Here is an 11,861-nt window from a genome sequence, read left to right as displayed (position 1 = left end):
CCTCCAGTGCACAGGCTGACGCTCTAACCATTGAGCACACTGACCAGGGCTCACTTCCATTTCTTGCAGGTCCCCATCTGTAGTCAGGGCCTGATAAGGAGGGAAATCAATGAGGGAATGACAGCCATCCCAAGAGACATTTCTGGACCCAAATAGCTGGATTCCTGGCTATCCCTTTATCCAGGACTTGCTTGGGGAGAGGGTGGAGGTGGGCAGAATCCTCCTGCTTTACCTGCTGGGCGGCCGCTTGTGCATGATAGAATCTGGGTCCTGGGCTTCTGGGTCTCACAGGCTGAAGACAAGATAATGGCCAAGGTTGGGGTTTCATTTGAGCTTTGACTGGAGAAGGAGCCGCTTTCAAGTTCATGTGGTTGTTGACAGAATTTCAGTTTTTTTAAGGCATGTGAATTTAATTCCTTAGTTCCTAGCTGGTGGTTAGTGGGAGATTGCCTTTACTTCCTCGTCTTTCCCGCACGTGATTTGCTTCATTAAAACCAGCCCGGAGCCAACTGTTCTGTAACCTCATCCAGGAAGTGACATTCCATCACATTAGTCCCATTCTGTTCATTAGGAACAAATCAGGAAGTCTTACTCAAAAGGGGAAGGGATTACACAAAGGTATGAATACCCGGAGGCAGGCATCATTGGGAAATATTCTAGAAGCTGCAATGTCACACCCAGCCTACTTAATTCCAAAATCGCTGTACTTTATGTCACATCCAGCTTACTCTTTAGGTAAAACCCCATGGGTTCAGATGGTCCTTGGGGCTAGCAGCTGAAGGAGATTGGAGGGAGTAGCCCATCCATGGCACTGGATGGATATATTCAGCCCCAAAGGCCCCCATGCCCCTTTTCTCACTGCTATCAAGCATGAATTCAAACCTCAGCATGACCTGGGACGAAACCAGATCCTGGCTTCATTCCTTCTGCCCTTTGGAAACAGATCTGTCACACCTTTCTGGAAACAACCTTTCCAACTCCAGGGGGAACCCCCAACTTTTGGGGAGATTGAAGGCTGCAGATAGAGCACCAGAGCAGAAAGTGGGAGACCTGCTTCTCTGCAGATCTGCCTCAGTTTCCTTGTTCAGAAAGTAAGGGAGTTGGCTAAGACAGCACTCAGTGTCTCTTTTCTAATTTTGAGGGAAGAACTGAAGTGATAAAGCCTGCCAATATGGTAGCCACTGGTCACATATGGCTACAGAGCACATACAATGTGATTGGTCCAATTGAGATTTACTGTAGGTGGATGTAGTGGGCAGAGTTCTAAATAATTGCCAGTGACCCTTGTCCTTGGATAATCTCCTTCTCTTTGAGTGTAGGTAGAGCCTGTGATGGCAAAGGGAGATGGTTATGGGTGGGCCTGGCCTTTAAAAGCAGAGCATTTTCCCTGGCCGGTCACAGAAGAGGAAGCCAGCACTCTGGTTTGCTTGGAAGAAAGCAAACATCCATGTTGTGAATTGCCTATGGGACCACCTATGAAGAAACCATGTGTAGCCTCTATCAATGAAGAGGGATCCCCAGCAGACAGCCAGAAGGAAAAGGGGACCTCAGTCTACAACCACAAGGAAATGAATTCTGCCTGTAACCTGTGAGCTCGGAAGAGAACCCCAAGCCCCAGATGAAAACCATAGCACTGGTTGATATCTTGATTTCAACCAAGCGAGGCCTTGGGTAGAGAATCCAGCCATGCTGTGCGCAGACTTCTGACCTATGGAAAATGTAAGATAAGTGTGTATTGTTTTAAGTTGCTAAGTTTGTGGTAACTTCACAGCAATGAATAACTAATCACTGGATTTTGAAGACTTAGTACAAAAATGAAAATGCAACTTCTCATTAGTAATTTATTTACTGATTCCACGTTGAGACTATGGTATTTTGGGTATACTGGTTATATAAAATACATTTGTTCGGTTTGATGGAGCAGTTAAGTTGATATCCTTCCCCCAGGATCTGGCTTTTCAGGATGTTTCACTATGGACATTCCCTTTGCTGAAGACCACTTTTCACTTGCGGTGACCACCTTCCATTGGTCTCCGTCCAGAAAAAATCCGCCGAAAGTCCTTTAAAAGCTGCTGACTCCCCTCCCTGGGTGCACTGCAGGCTCAGCCACCTGGTGTGCGGGTGATGGAATAAATTCATACTCACCACTCCGGCCTCGTGCATGCCTCCTTCGGCGACCTAACAATATTATTAAGACTAATTTAACCTGTTTTCTTTTTAATGTTGCTATCAGAAGACTTTCAGTTATATGGGTGGCTTGCGTTGTATCTGTTGAACAGTGCTGCTCTCGAGGACTCAGAAATTGGTATATGACCTTGGGCAAGTCACCTCTCCAAGCCTTACATTTCTCCTTTTTTTAAAAGTAACATATTTTTATTGATTTCAGAGAGGAAGGGAGAGGAAGAGGGAGAGAGAAACATCAATAATGAGAGAGAATCATTGATTGGCTGCCTCCTGCATACCCCGTACTGGGGATGGAGCCCACAACCAGGGCATGTACCCTGATAGGGAATCAAACTATAACCTTCTGGTTCATAGGTTGATGCTCAACCATTGAGCCAGGCGAGGCGGACTGGGCAAGCCTTACATTTCTTATCTGTGAGGTTGGAATAATGTATTTGCAGCTTAAACGAGAGAGACCTATAGAATACTTAGTCCAATATAAGTGCTTGTTAAATGTTGGTCATGATTATTTTAAAACCATTAATATTTGTAAAGTTAGGAATCCTTTCTTGTATCCAGGTCTAGTCTCCAGCACCCTCTCCCCAACCAGGCATACAGTAGGTGCTCAATCAATGCTTGCAGATTACACAACCTTGACAAACCCTTGGTCACCGTTCTCCTTTACCCTCACAACCCGCTCGGAAGTGGGAAACGGGGACCTCTGGGCAGGTGAGGAGACTGAACTTCAAGGGGCTGAGGATCTATTCTGGGCTCCGCAGCCAGCAGGGAGGGCAGGTCTCCCTGGGGCTCTGGGGCTGGTGAGGCCTCTTCCCCCGACTCCCAGCGCAGCCCCCCCCCCCCCCCTCCAGCAGCCTCCCAGCACAGAGGAGGTGCGTTCTTACCTCAAGTCCACAACGCCCCGCTGAGTGCCCTGAGCAGGTGACGGGGCCCCTGTGTAAAAGGGGGAGCATAAGCCCCTGTCCCTGACAAGTTTGCATGAGCAGCACCTTGGCTAAGTCACCTCCTTAGGCAGAGTGACCAGCACATCACTTAGGGAGCTGTCATTACCGTTGCTCTTTAGGGGGGACCCCGGCCCCTAAAGGCCTGCTCCTACCCGGGTCTCTGACTCGGGAGGATGTCCCAGCCGCAGGGCCCGGTCCCCAGACACCCTCACACCCCCGGGCCGAGTCAGGAATAGAAACCACCGCCTCCGCCGCCCGCCCGCGGCCTCCCTCCTTCCCCCGGCAGCGATCGATGCGGCCTCAGGAGGAGGACAGGGAAGGAGGGGACAGCGGGACCTCCACAGCAGCCAGGCTCGGCGGGGCCTCCAGGCAGAGACCGCCCGGGCGGCCAGGGGGCTCCGGGCCTCAGCCTCGGCGCCTCCGGGACTGACGCTCTTTGCGGCAGGTAAGGGGCCTCCCGCGGGGAGGGGCGTGGTCCTGGGAAGGGAGGTGGGGGCTGCGGTCCCGGTGCTCACACCCTCTCCCTGAGACCCTCCAGGGAGGGAGCAGTGTGGGATGGCCCCGCTTGGAGGCTGGTCCTGCTTGTTCATCTGTCAGGTGGGGTTAGAAACCTCCCCGGAGGGTGGAGGGTTCAGGGTAGGGATGCAAACCAGGGAAGAGTCCACAGAGCCCAGGGAAGTGACCGGGACAAGTGTGGAAAGTCTTGAGAATCACAAAACCTAGTTTCCAGCCTTCCCTGTGTGTGGACTAGCTGTGGGGCACATCACTAACCTTTCCTGCTGGTACTCGTACTCTTCCTGGAGAATGTTTGCTGAATTCATTGTCCCCTTTCATCAACAGGAAGGTGAGTTCCAGAAAGAGAAAGGGGTTTGCCCACAGAGGGGCAGCTCATGGTGATGGAACTGGGTCAGGGACCTCCTTTTAAAAAAAAAAAAAATACATTTTTAAACATTGATTTCAGAGAGGAAGGGAGAGGGAGAGAGAAACATCAACGACGAGAGAGAATCATTAATCAGCTGCCTCCTCCACAGCCCACTCTGAGGATCGAGCTTGCAACTGGAGCATGTGCCCTGACCGGGAATCGAACCCTGACCTCCTGGTTCATAGGTGAGGCTCAACCACTCAGTCATGCCAGCTGGGCAGAAACCTCATTTTTTAAAATAAATATATTTTATTGATTTTTTTTACAGAGAGGAAGGGAGAGAGATAGAGTTAGAGACATTGATGAGAGAGAGTCATCAATCAGCTGCCTCTTGCACACCCCCTACTGTGGGATATGCCCACAACCAAGGTACATGCCCTTGACCGGAATCGAACCCGGGATCCTTCAGTCCGTAGGCTGACACTCTATCCACTTTGAGCCAAACCGGTTTTGGCAGAAACCTCATTTTCTGATGACAAGCCCAGGTGGAGGGTGGGAGGCCGCTGCAGCGCACACATGTTTATTGTGCACAGTGTATGTGCCAGGACCGTGCTGCTGTGAATACTTTCCTCATGTAACCCTCACGGCTCTCCTGGGAGGGACAGTGCTCCCCGCTTTATGGGGCAGCTGAAGCTCAGAGCAGGGTCTGCCCATGGTCAACAGGAAGAGGCAGACTCAGAACTGGAGCCCAGGTCCGACCAGAAAGACATGCAGGAGCACGTACTGTGTTGCAGGGGTTTTGCACACATACTCACAAACAACCCTTCAGCTGAAGCGCTGTTACCCCCCTTCTATAGGCAAGAGAGCCAAAGCCCAGACGGGAGGAGACTGGCCTCCGGCCACACAACACATCTGAGGACAAAAACCTCAACGCGCTTCACCGCCGAGCCCAGGGTAAGTGAAGGACACCCTGCCCACTCCTGGCCAGGCACTGGGCCAGCGGCTTGATGCACCTTCCATCCCTGTCCACCCAGGGAGGCAGGCATTACCGAACCCACAGTGCAGATGACATTATCGAGGTCAGGAGGCGAGTCACTGGCCCTCAGTTCCAGCAGCGCTTGGAGACAGTGGGCAGCGGCAGGAAACTGACATTCCCTGAATATCCACGCAGGCCGACCACCTCTATACCCGCCCCCATCCCCCAGCCCTCCCCGGAAGGTCTGGCTTCTGCATTGTGCAAGAAGCTGAGCCGGAGAAGAGCAGCTTCTCCAAGGCTCCGGGTGCATCTGGAGACAGTGAGCAGGTGGATGATGTATTAACCCTCTTCTGGGAGCCACGCCCAACAAAGACATTGTTAGTTCAGCTGACCTTTCAACCATAGTTGGAGGTGGACATTTTTATCTCCACTTGACAGAGGCTCAGAGAGGTGACATGACTTGCCTACAGTCACACAAGAAAGCCAGAGTTCAATCTGACAGACTCTGCAGATGCCGTAAATAGTCCCGGCCAATGGCTGTCAAGCTTGACCATGCGTCAGAATCACCCATCCCCAGGGTTTCTGACGCAGCCCATCTAGGGCAGGCTGAGAAATCGCATTTTGACAAATTTCCAGGTGATGCCAACGCTGCTAGCAAGGAACACACTTTGAGAACGACTGGCCTAGACTGACTCTCCCCAAACCCTCGGTGGGAAGCACTCACTGTCCCCATTTTGCTAAGGAGGAACTAGGTTCTGAGGGTGGCGTGTCCAAGATCCCACAGGAGACCTCTGGGATGGATGCAAAACTCAAATTCTGTCTGGGAAAGGGAGACATCCTATAGAAGCATCCCTCCCCCCAGATGCCAGACTACCTGCCTCCAAAGTAGGTTCAGCGTTTGTGCCAATGAGGCGAGGGTGGGACGGCTCAGTGATTGACCAAAGTCCCCCCGTCAGGGAGTGAGGACTCGTCCAACCGAAGCCTGACTCTTCAGTCCAGAGGGCATGATACCTACTGAGCGCCCACTGCATACCAGACACATCTGACACCCCTGGTTAAGGTGACCAGGCGTCCCGCTTTTTAACAATTTGTCCGGCGTCCCGGGGCATTTTAAAAAAGTCCCAATTTAGCCGAAACTGGTTTGGCTCAGTGGATAGAGCTTCGGCCTGAGGACTGGGGGGTCAAGGGCATGTATCTTGGTTGCGGGCACACCCCCAGTAGGGGGCGTGCAAGAAGTAGCTGGTCAATGACTCTCTCATTGATGTTTCTAACTATCTCCCTTACTCTCTGTAAAAAAATCAATAAACTATATATTTTTAAAGTCCCAACTTTTTGAAAGATTCTTTCCAAAAACGGGACTTTTTAAAAACGCCGCGGGACATATTGTTAAAAATCGAGACTGTCCCGCCAAAAGCGGGACGTCTGGTCACCTTACCCTGGGTGGTAAATGGGCCGGGGATCTTCCTGGAAGGAATGTCCGGGGACCCCCCCCTCCCGCCTAAGGGCGCTTCTCCCGTGTCCGCAGGGCAGGGCGCCACCGCCATGGTGAGCGAGTCCCCGGAGCCGGGCGCCGCGGCCGTGTGGCGGCGCAGGGACGAGGCGCTGAGCGTGAACGTGGGCGGCGTGCGGCGGCGGCTGAGCGCGCGCGCCCTGGCGCGCTTCCCGGGCACGCGGCTGGGCCGCCTGCAGGCCGCGGCGTCCGAGGAGCAGGCGCGGCGCCTGTGCGACGACTACGACGCGGCCGCCCGCGAGTTCTACTTCGACCGGCACCCGGGCTTCTTCCTGGGGCTGCTGCACTTCTACCGCACCGGCCGCCTGCACGTGCTGGACGAGCTGTGCGTGTTCGCCTTCGGCCAGGAGGCCGAGTACTGGGGCCTGGGCGAGAGCGCGCTGGCCGCGTGCTGCCGCGCGCGCTACCAGGAGCGGCGGGTGGCGCGGCCGCGCGCCTGGGACGAGGACAGCGACGCGCCGAGCAGCGTGGACCCGAACCCGGGCGAGATCTCCGACGTGCAGCGCGAGCTGGCGCGCTACGGCGCGGCGCGCTGCGGCCGCCTGCGCCGCCGCCTCTGGCTCACCATGGAGAACCCGGGCTACTCGCTGCCCAGCAAGCTCTTCAGCTGCGTGTCCATCGGCGTGGTGCTCGCCTCCATCGCCGCCATGTGCATCCACAGCCTGCCCGAGTACCAGGCCCGCGAGGCGGCCGCGGCCGTGGCGGCGGTGGCGGCGGGCCGCAGCCCGGAGGCTGTGCGCGACGACCCGGTGCTGCGGCGCCTGGAGTACTTCTGCATCGCCTGGTTCAGCTTCGAGGTGTCCTCGCGCCTCCTGCTGGCGCCCAGCCCGCGCAACTTCTTCTGCCACCCGCTCAACCTCATCGACATCGTGTCCGTGCTGCCCTTCTACCTCACGCTGATGGCCGGCGCGGCGCTCGGCGACCAGGGGGGCGCGGGCGGCGAGGATCTGGGTGACCTGGGCAAGGTGGTGCAGGTGTTCCGCCTCATGCGCATCTTCCGCGTGCTCAAGCTGGCGCGCCACTCCACCGGCCTGCGCTCCCTGGGCGCCACCCTCAAGGTAGGGCCTCCGAGGCCGGCCGGGGGGCTGCGGGGGAAGCAGGTGGAACCAGGGGGCAGGTCGGCAAATGCACGAAACCGGCCTGCTGTATCCAGGCACACGGTGGACTGAAGCACACCAGACCTCCTTTATACCAGGCACAGGGCCAGACAGCAGGTGTACATTTCACGTCCAATTTGACCTTCCCAGCCTTCCGGTTATCTCTATGCCCCATGGGAGAAAACTGACCCAGGGCTGTGCTGGTCCTCATTTCCAAAAAAATTAAAAATAAAACAGGAAGGTCACTTTTGATCTATGTGTCAAATATCAAATAATACGTAGCACAACAATATGCAACCCAGGACGCTAACTGGCTTCTCCACTGAGCCGTTCTTCCGAGGTTATTAGGGGCCACAGATATCCTAGGTCTTGTCTTGCTTAGTAGACAAGTCTAGTACAGCCCCAGAGCTCACACTGAGTGCTAATTCGGTGCCATTTTCACAAACATTATCGATTTCATCCCCTGAAAGATGCTCTTATTTATTCCCTTCCCGTAGATGACAGACCTGAGGCTGGCTTTTTAAAGCCTGGTTGCAATTAATTGAAGCACCCTCCGTGAGCCAGGCCCTTGCACTGGGGGTGAATCACTGCCCGGGGAAGCTTACCCTTGAGGGGTGAAATTTCCTGGATTGGGGAGGGGTGGAGAGCAGGCACGTGAACAGCTTGGACAGAGGCCTGAAGAGAGAACAGGATGGATGATGGGAGAGGGACATGGAGGGAGGGGTGCCAGTTGATAAGGCTGAAGAGGGTACTGAAGGGCTTTGACCCCTTGGCTGAGGATTTTGGACTTTATCCCAAGGGAAATGGAGTTTAAGTAGGAGCAAGTATTATTGTCGATACTTTGCAGATGTGGAAACCGAGGCCCCAAGAGGTGACGGGACTTGTCGGAGGTTCCTCCATGAGGGGCGGAGCCTAGAGAAGAGCCCAGCTGTGCCTGACTCCAGCACCTCACATTCTTCCTCCTAACCCCCCCTCTAGACCCCCCTGCTAACGATCCCTGGAAGATGCTGGTTATCCCTTCCAACCACAGCTTAGTAAAGCCTTTTGTACGCCTCCTGGCAGGGCAGCCAGCATGCTGGGTGCAGGCAGGGTGACCCGGGCAGAATGCTGGGGCAGTGGACAGATAGAGAGAATTCCACTAGCTAGACACCCTGCACTCAGCGCCTCTCCAGAGATGACCCCTCCATCCCAGAACTCTGCCTTGCCTTCAGCATGCAGGGAGCCAGGGCCCGAGGCCACCAGCTCTTGCTGCGAGGAGGGGAAGAGTACTGATGGAGGCTTCCAGGGTCTCAGACACAGCTGTAAGACTCCAGACAGGAGCCTGGCTACTCCGAGTGAGGCCCCTGACCACCAGCAGCTTTCTCATTAGCTGGGAGCTTGCTAGAATTGCAGAATCCCTGGCCCTAGCCAGACCTCCTCGATTGGGTTCTGCCTTTTAAACAGTTTTGGGAGCCCTGCTCTAGACTAGGAGTTCTCACCTCTATTAACATTTGGGCCAGATAATTCCTTGTTGTGGGGGGCTGTTCTGTGCATTGAAGGATGTTTAGAAGCATCCTCGGCCTCTTACCCCACTAGATACCGGTAGCACACCTGTCTCAGTTGTGACTATCAAAAATGTCTCCAGATATTGCCAAATATCACCTGGGCTGGAAGAACTGCCCTGGTTGAGAACTACAGCCCTAGGGCAGTGGTTGGCAAACTGCGGCTCTCCAGCCACATGCAGCTCACAAGCAGCAGTTTGCCGCTCTGTTGACTAATGAGTTTGCCGACCACTGATCTAGACTCTCGATTCCAATAATTACAGGCTGTTGTTGTTTCCTGTGACTAAGCCCCTATCTCAGTGGTCGGCAAACTCATTAGTCAACAGAACTGCAAACCGCAGCTCTCGAGCCGCATGTGGCTCGCAAGTTGCATATGGCTCTCGAGCCGAAGTTTGCCGACCACTGCCCTAGGGCTTGGCCTCAGGGGCAGAGCAAATATACACACCCATAAGCAAGTGCATTCTGTGAGGGGTCTAGGGAACATATATATCCTCTCAGCTTCCTTGAGAGGCAGAAAATATTTTTGTGCTTATCAGAAATGAGGCCAACCAGTCAAAAGTACACGAAACCGACCCTTTGCATTGTGGAATATAAACTGTGGCTCTCTCTTGATTCTGCAAGAGTAGAAATATCACAGGCCTTTCATTCACCAGCTGCTGCCACATTAGAAGGAACAGATGCAGGCACCTAGGACTGTGGAAATCAGGCCCGTGTTCAGGCCCAGGGACTATGGCTGATTATTGTAGTTGAAAGACCTTCGTTTGGAGTCAGGGACCTAGGTCCTGGCACCAGCTCTGCCTTGCTCTGTAACTTTGGATGGACCTGTCCCTTCTACTCTCCGGGCCTCAGTTTCCCCATCTGCCCAATGCCAGGTCTGTAAGCCCACCCAGCTCTGACTCGGCTTCCTACTTTTCCTCCAGCACAGCTACCGCGAGGTGGGCATCTTACTGCTGTACCTGGCCGTGGGCGTGTCGGTGTTCTCCGGAGTGGCCTACACAGCCGAGAAGGAGGAGGACGTGGGCTTCGACACCATCCCCGCCTGCTGGTGGTGGGGCACGGTGAGCATGACCACCGTGGGCTATGGGGACGTGGTGCCCGTGACGGTGGCTGGCAAGCTGGCGGCCTCGGGCTGCATCCTCGGGGGCATCCTGGTGGTGGCGCTCCCCATCACCATCATCTTCAATAAGTTCTCCCACTTCTACCGGCGCCAGAAGGCGCTGGAAGCCGCGGTGCGCAACAGCGGCCACCAGGAGTTTGAAGACTTGCTGAGCAGCGTGGATGGGGTGTCGGAGGGGTCCCTGGAGACATCCCGAGAGACCTCCCAGGAGGGAAGGTCTGCAGACCTGGAGGCCCAGGCCCCTGGTGAGCCTCCAAACTCTAAGATTTATTAAAACCAGGGCTCATGTTTCCCTCCCCACACTGCTACACTCAGCTACAACAGACCAGAGATCCGTCCCCTGCTGAAGTTCTGCTCAGGGTCACTCATCCTGGCCTGAGAATTGACACCCAGAAGCTGGGCCCCTTCCTCCAAAGGCTCAGGGAAGGACAGTGTCACCCTAGAGCACATGTGTCAAACACAAGGCCCGTGGGCCAAATCCGTCCCGCCAGGCCTTGCAATGCGGCCCGCACCGCGCTGTCATCACTGCACTCCGCTGCGTTTCCATCACAGTGACAGTTTATGACTGTTCAGTAAACCATTCGGCCCGCGGTTTAGGCTGGATTTTAGATTTTGGCCCCTTCTCTGATTGAGTTCGACACCCCTACCCTAGAGGATGTGAGCTCAAAGAGCGACCCAGAGACCTTTATAAACAAACCAAAGCCATCCGGGAAGCAGCATGAGCCAGAGGGAGAAAGTCGAAAGGATGCTAACCATTCCTTGCCACCTGCTATTAGCTAGATCACATATGGCCCTACGTCGTTGGAGGGTGAGAATTAGCCCCATTTCACAGACGAGGAAACGAAGGCTCAGAGAGGCGCAATGACTGGCTGGAATGGCACGCAACTAGAAGTGGTAGGGTCAAGTTTAGAATCCATGCTTATTGGTCTGCCAACGGTGTTTCTTCCACTCTGTCTTCCCTCACGAAGCTTGCATAGGGTTTTAGTAGGTGTGTGGACCCCTAGGGTTGATCTACTTAGCTCCGTCTGTCAGAGAGAGGGAAAGGATGAGACGGGGGATTCAGATGTAGGAGCCCTGGACCTCACTTGTGGTTCTTTTCCAGGAGCGTCCGAAGGACTCGGCTCCCTAAGATGAGGCCCGGGAGGAAGGGGAGCTACCTCCGTAGCTGCTGTGAGATTTGTGAAGCAGTAGCTGTAGCTTCCTCCCGGGGCTGGCTTGAGGTACAGAGAAGGGGCCCTGTCCTGAGGCCTGAAGTCTAGCTCTAGTTCTACTGGGACCTGATTTGTGAAGTGGGCAAGTCCCTGCCCATCTCCAGGTTTCAGCCATTCCGTGAGATGGTCACAGTCAGCCTAGACCACATGTGTCAAACACAAGGCCCGCGGGCCAAATCCGTCCCGCCAGGCCTTGCAATGTGGCCCGCACCGCGCTGTCATCACTGCACTCCGCTGCGTTTCCATCACAATGACAGTTTATGACTGTTCAGTAAACCATTCGGCCTGCGATTTAGGCTGGATTTTAGATTTTGGCCCCCTCTCTGATTGAGTTCGACACCCCTAGCCTAGAGGGAGGTGAAAGCCAATGGAACAGGGAGGTACTGATTTCCAGCCAGCCTGGCTCAGAAATGGTGGCCAGG

General features: G+C 54.6%; 1 protein-coding gene across 3 annotated transcripts; it reads left to right on the top strand.

The window, feature by feature from the left end:
* Positions 1 to 4,837: 4,837 nt before the first annotated feature.
* KCNS1 (potassium voltage-gated channel modifier subfamily S member 1) lies at positions 4,838 to 11,639 on the top strand. 3 transcript variants are annotated; one of them, XR_006740252.1, is made up of 4 exons: positions 4,838 to 4,941; positions 6,489 to 7,531; positions 10,032 to 10,678; positions 10,883 to 11,639. XR_006740252.1 is itself a non-coding variant. In XM_036418999.2 (3 exons), the coding sequence occupies exons 2-3, from the start codon at positions 6,506 to 6,508 to the stop codon at positions 10,500 to 10,502; spliced, it is 1,497 nt and encodes a 498-aa protein (XP_036274892.1). In that variant the 5' UTR covers positions 4,838 to 4,941; positions 6,489 to 6,505; the 3' UTR covers positions 10,503 to 10,737. The 3 variants fall into 3 exon arrangements, 2 of the variants coding, with proteins under 2 accessions (XP_036274892.1, XP_045430264.1); XM_036418999.2 differs by lacking the exon at positions 10,883 to 11,639 and having other exon boundaries at positions 10,032 to 10,737; XM_045574308.1 differs by lacking the exon at positions 10,883 to 11,639 and having other exon boundaries at positions 10,037 to 10,438.
* The last annotated feature ends 222 nt before the right edge of the window (positions 11,640 to 11,861 follow it).

The sequence above is a fragment of the Pipistrellus kuhlii genome, unplaced genomic scaffold, assembly GCF_014108245.1.
Source record: "Pipistrellus kuhlii isolate mPipKuh1 unplaced genomic scaffold, mPipKuh1.p scaffold_m20_p_6, whole genome shotgun sequence".
Taxonomy (NCBI): Eukaryota; Metazoa; Chordata; class Mammalia; order Chiroptera; family Vespertilionidae; genus Pipistrellus; species Pipistrellus kuhlii.
The sequence above is the reverse complement of the archived record's forward strand: the minus strand, read 5'-3'. Positions and strand labels throughout refer to the sequence as shown.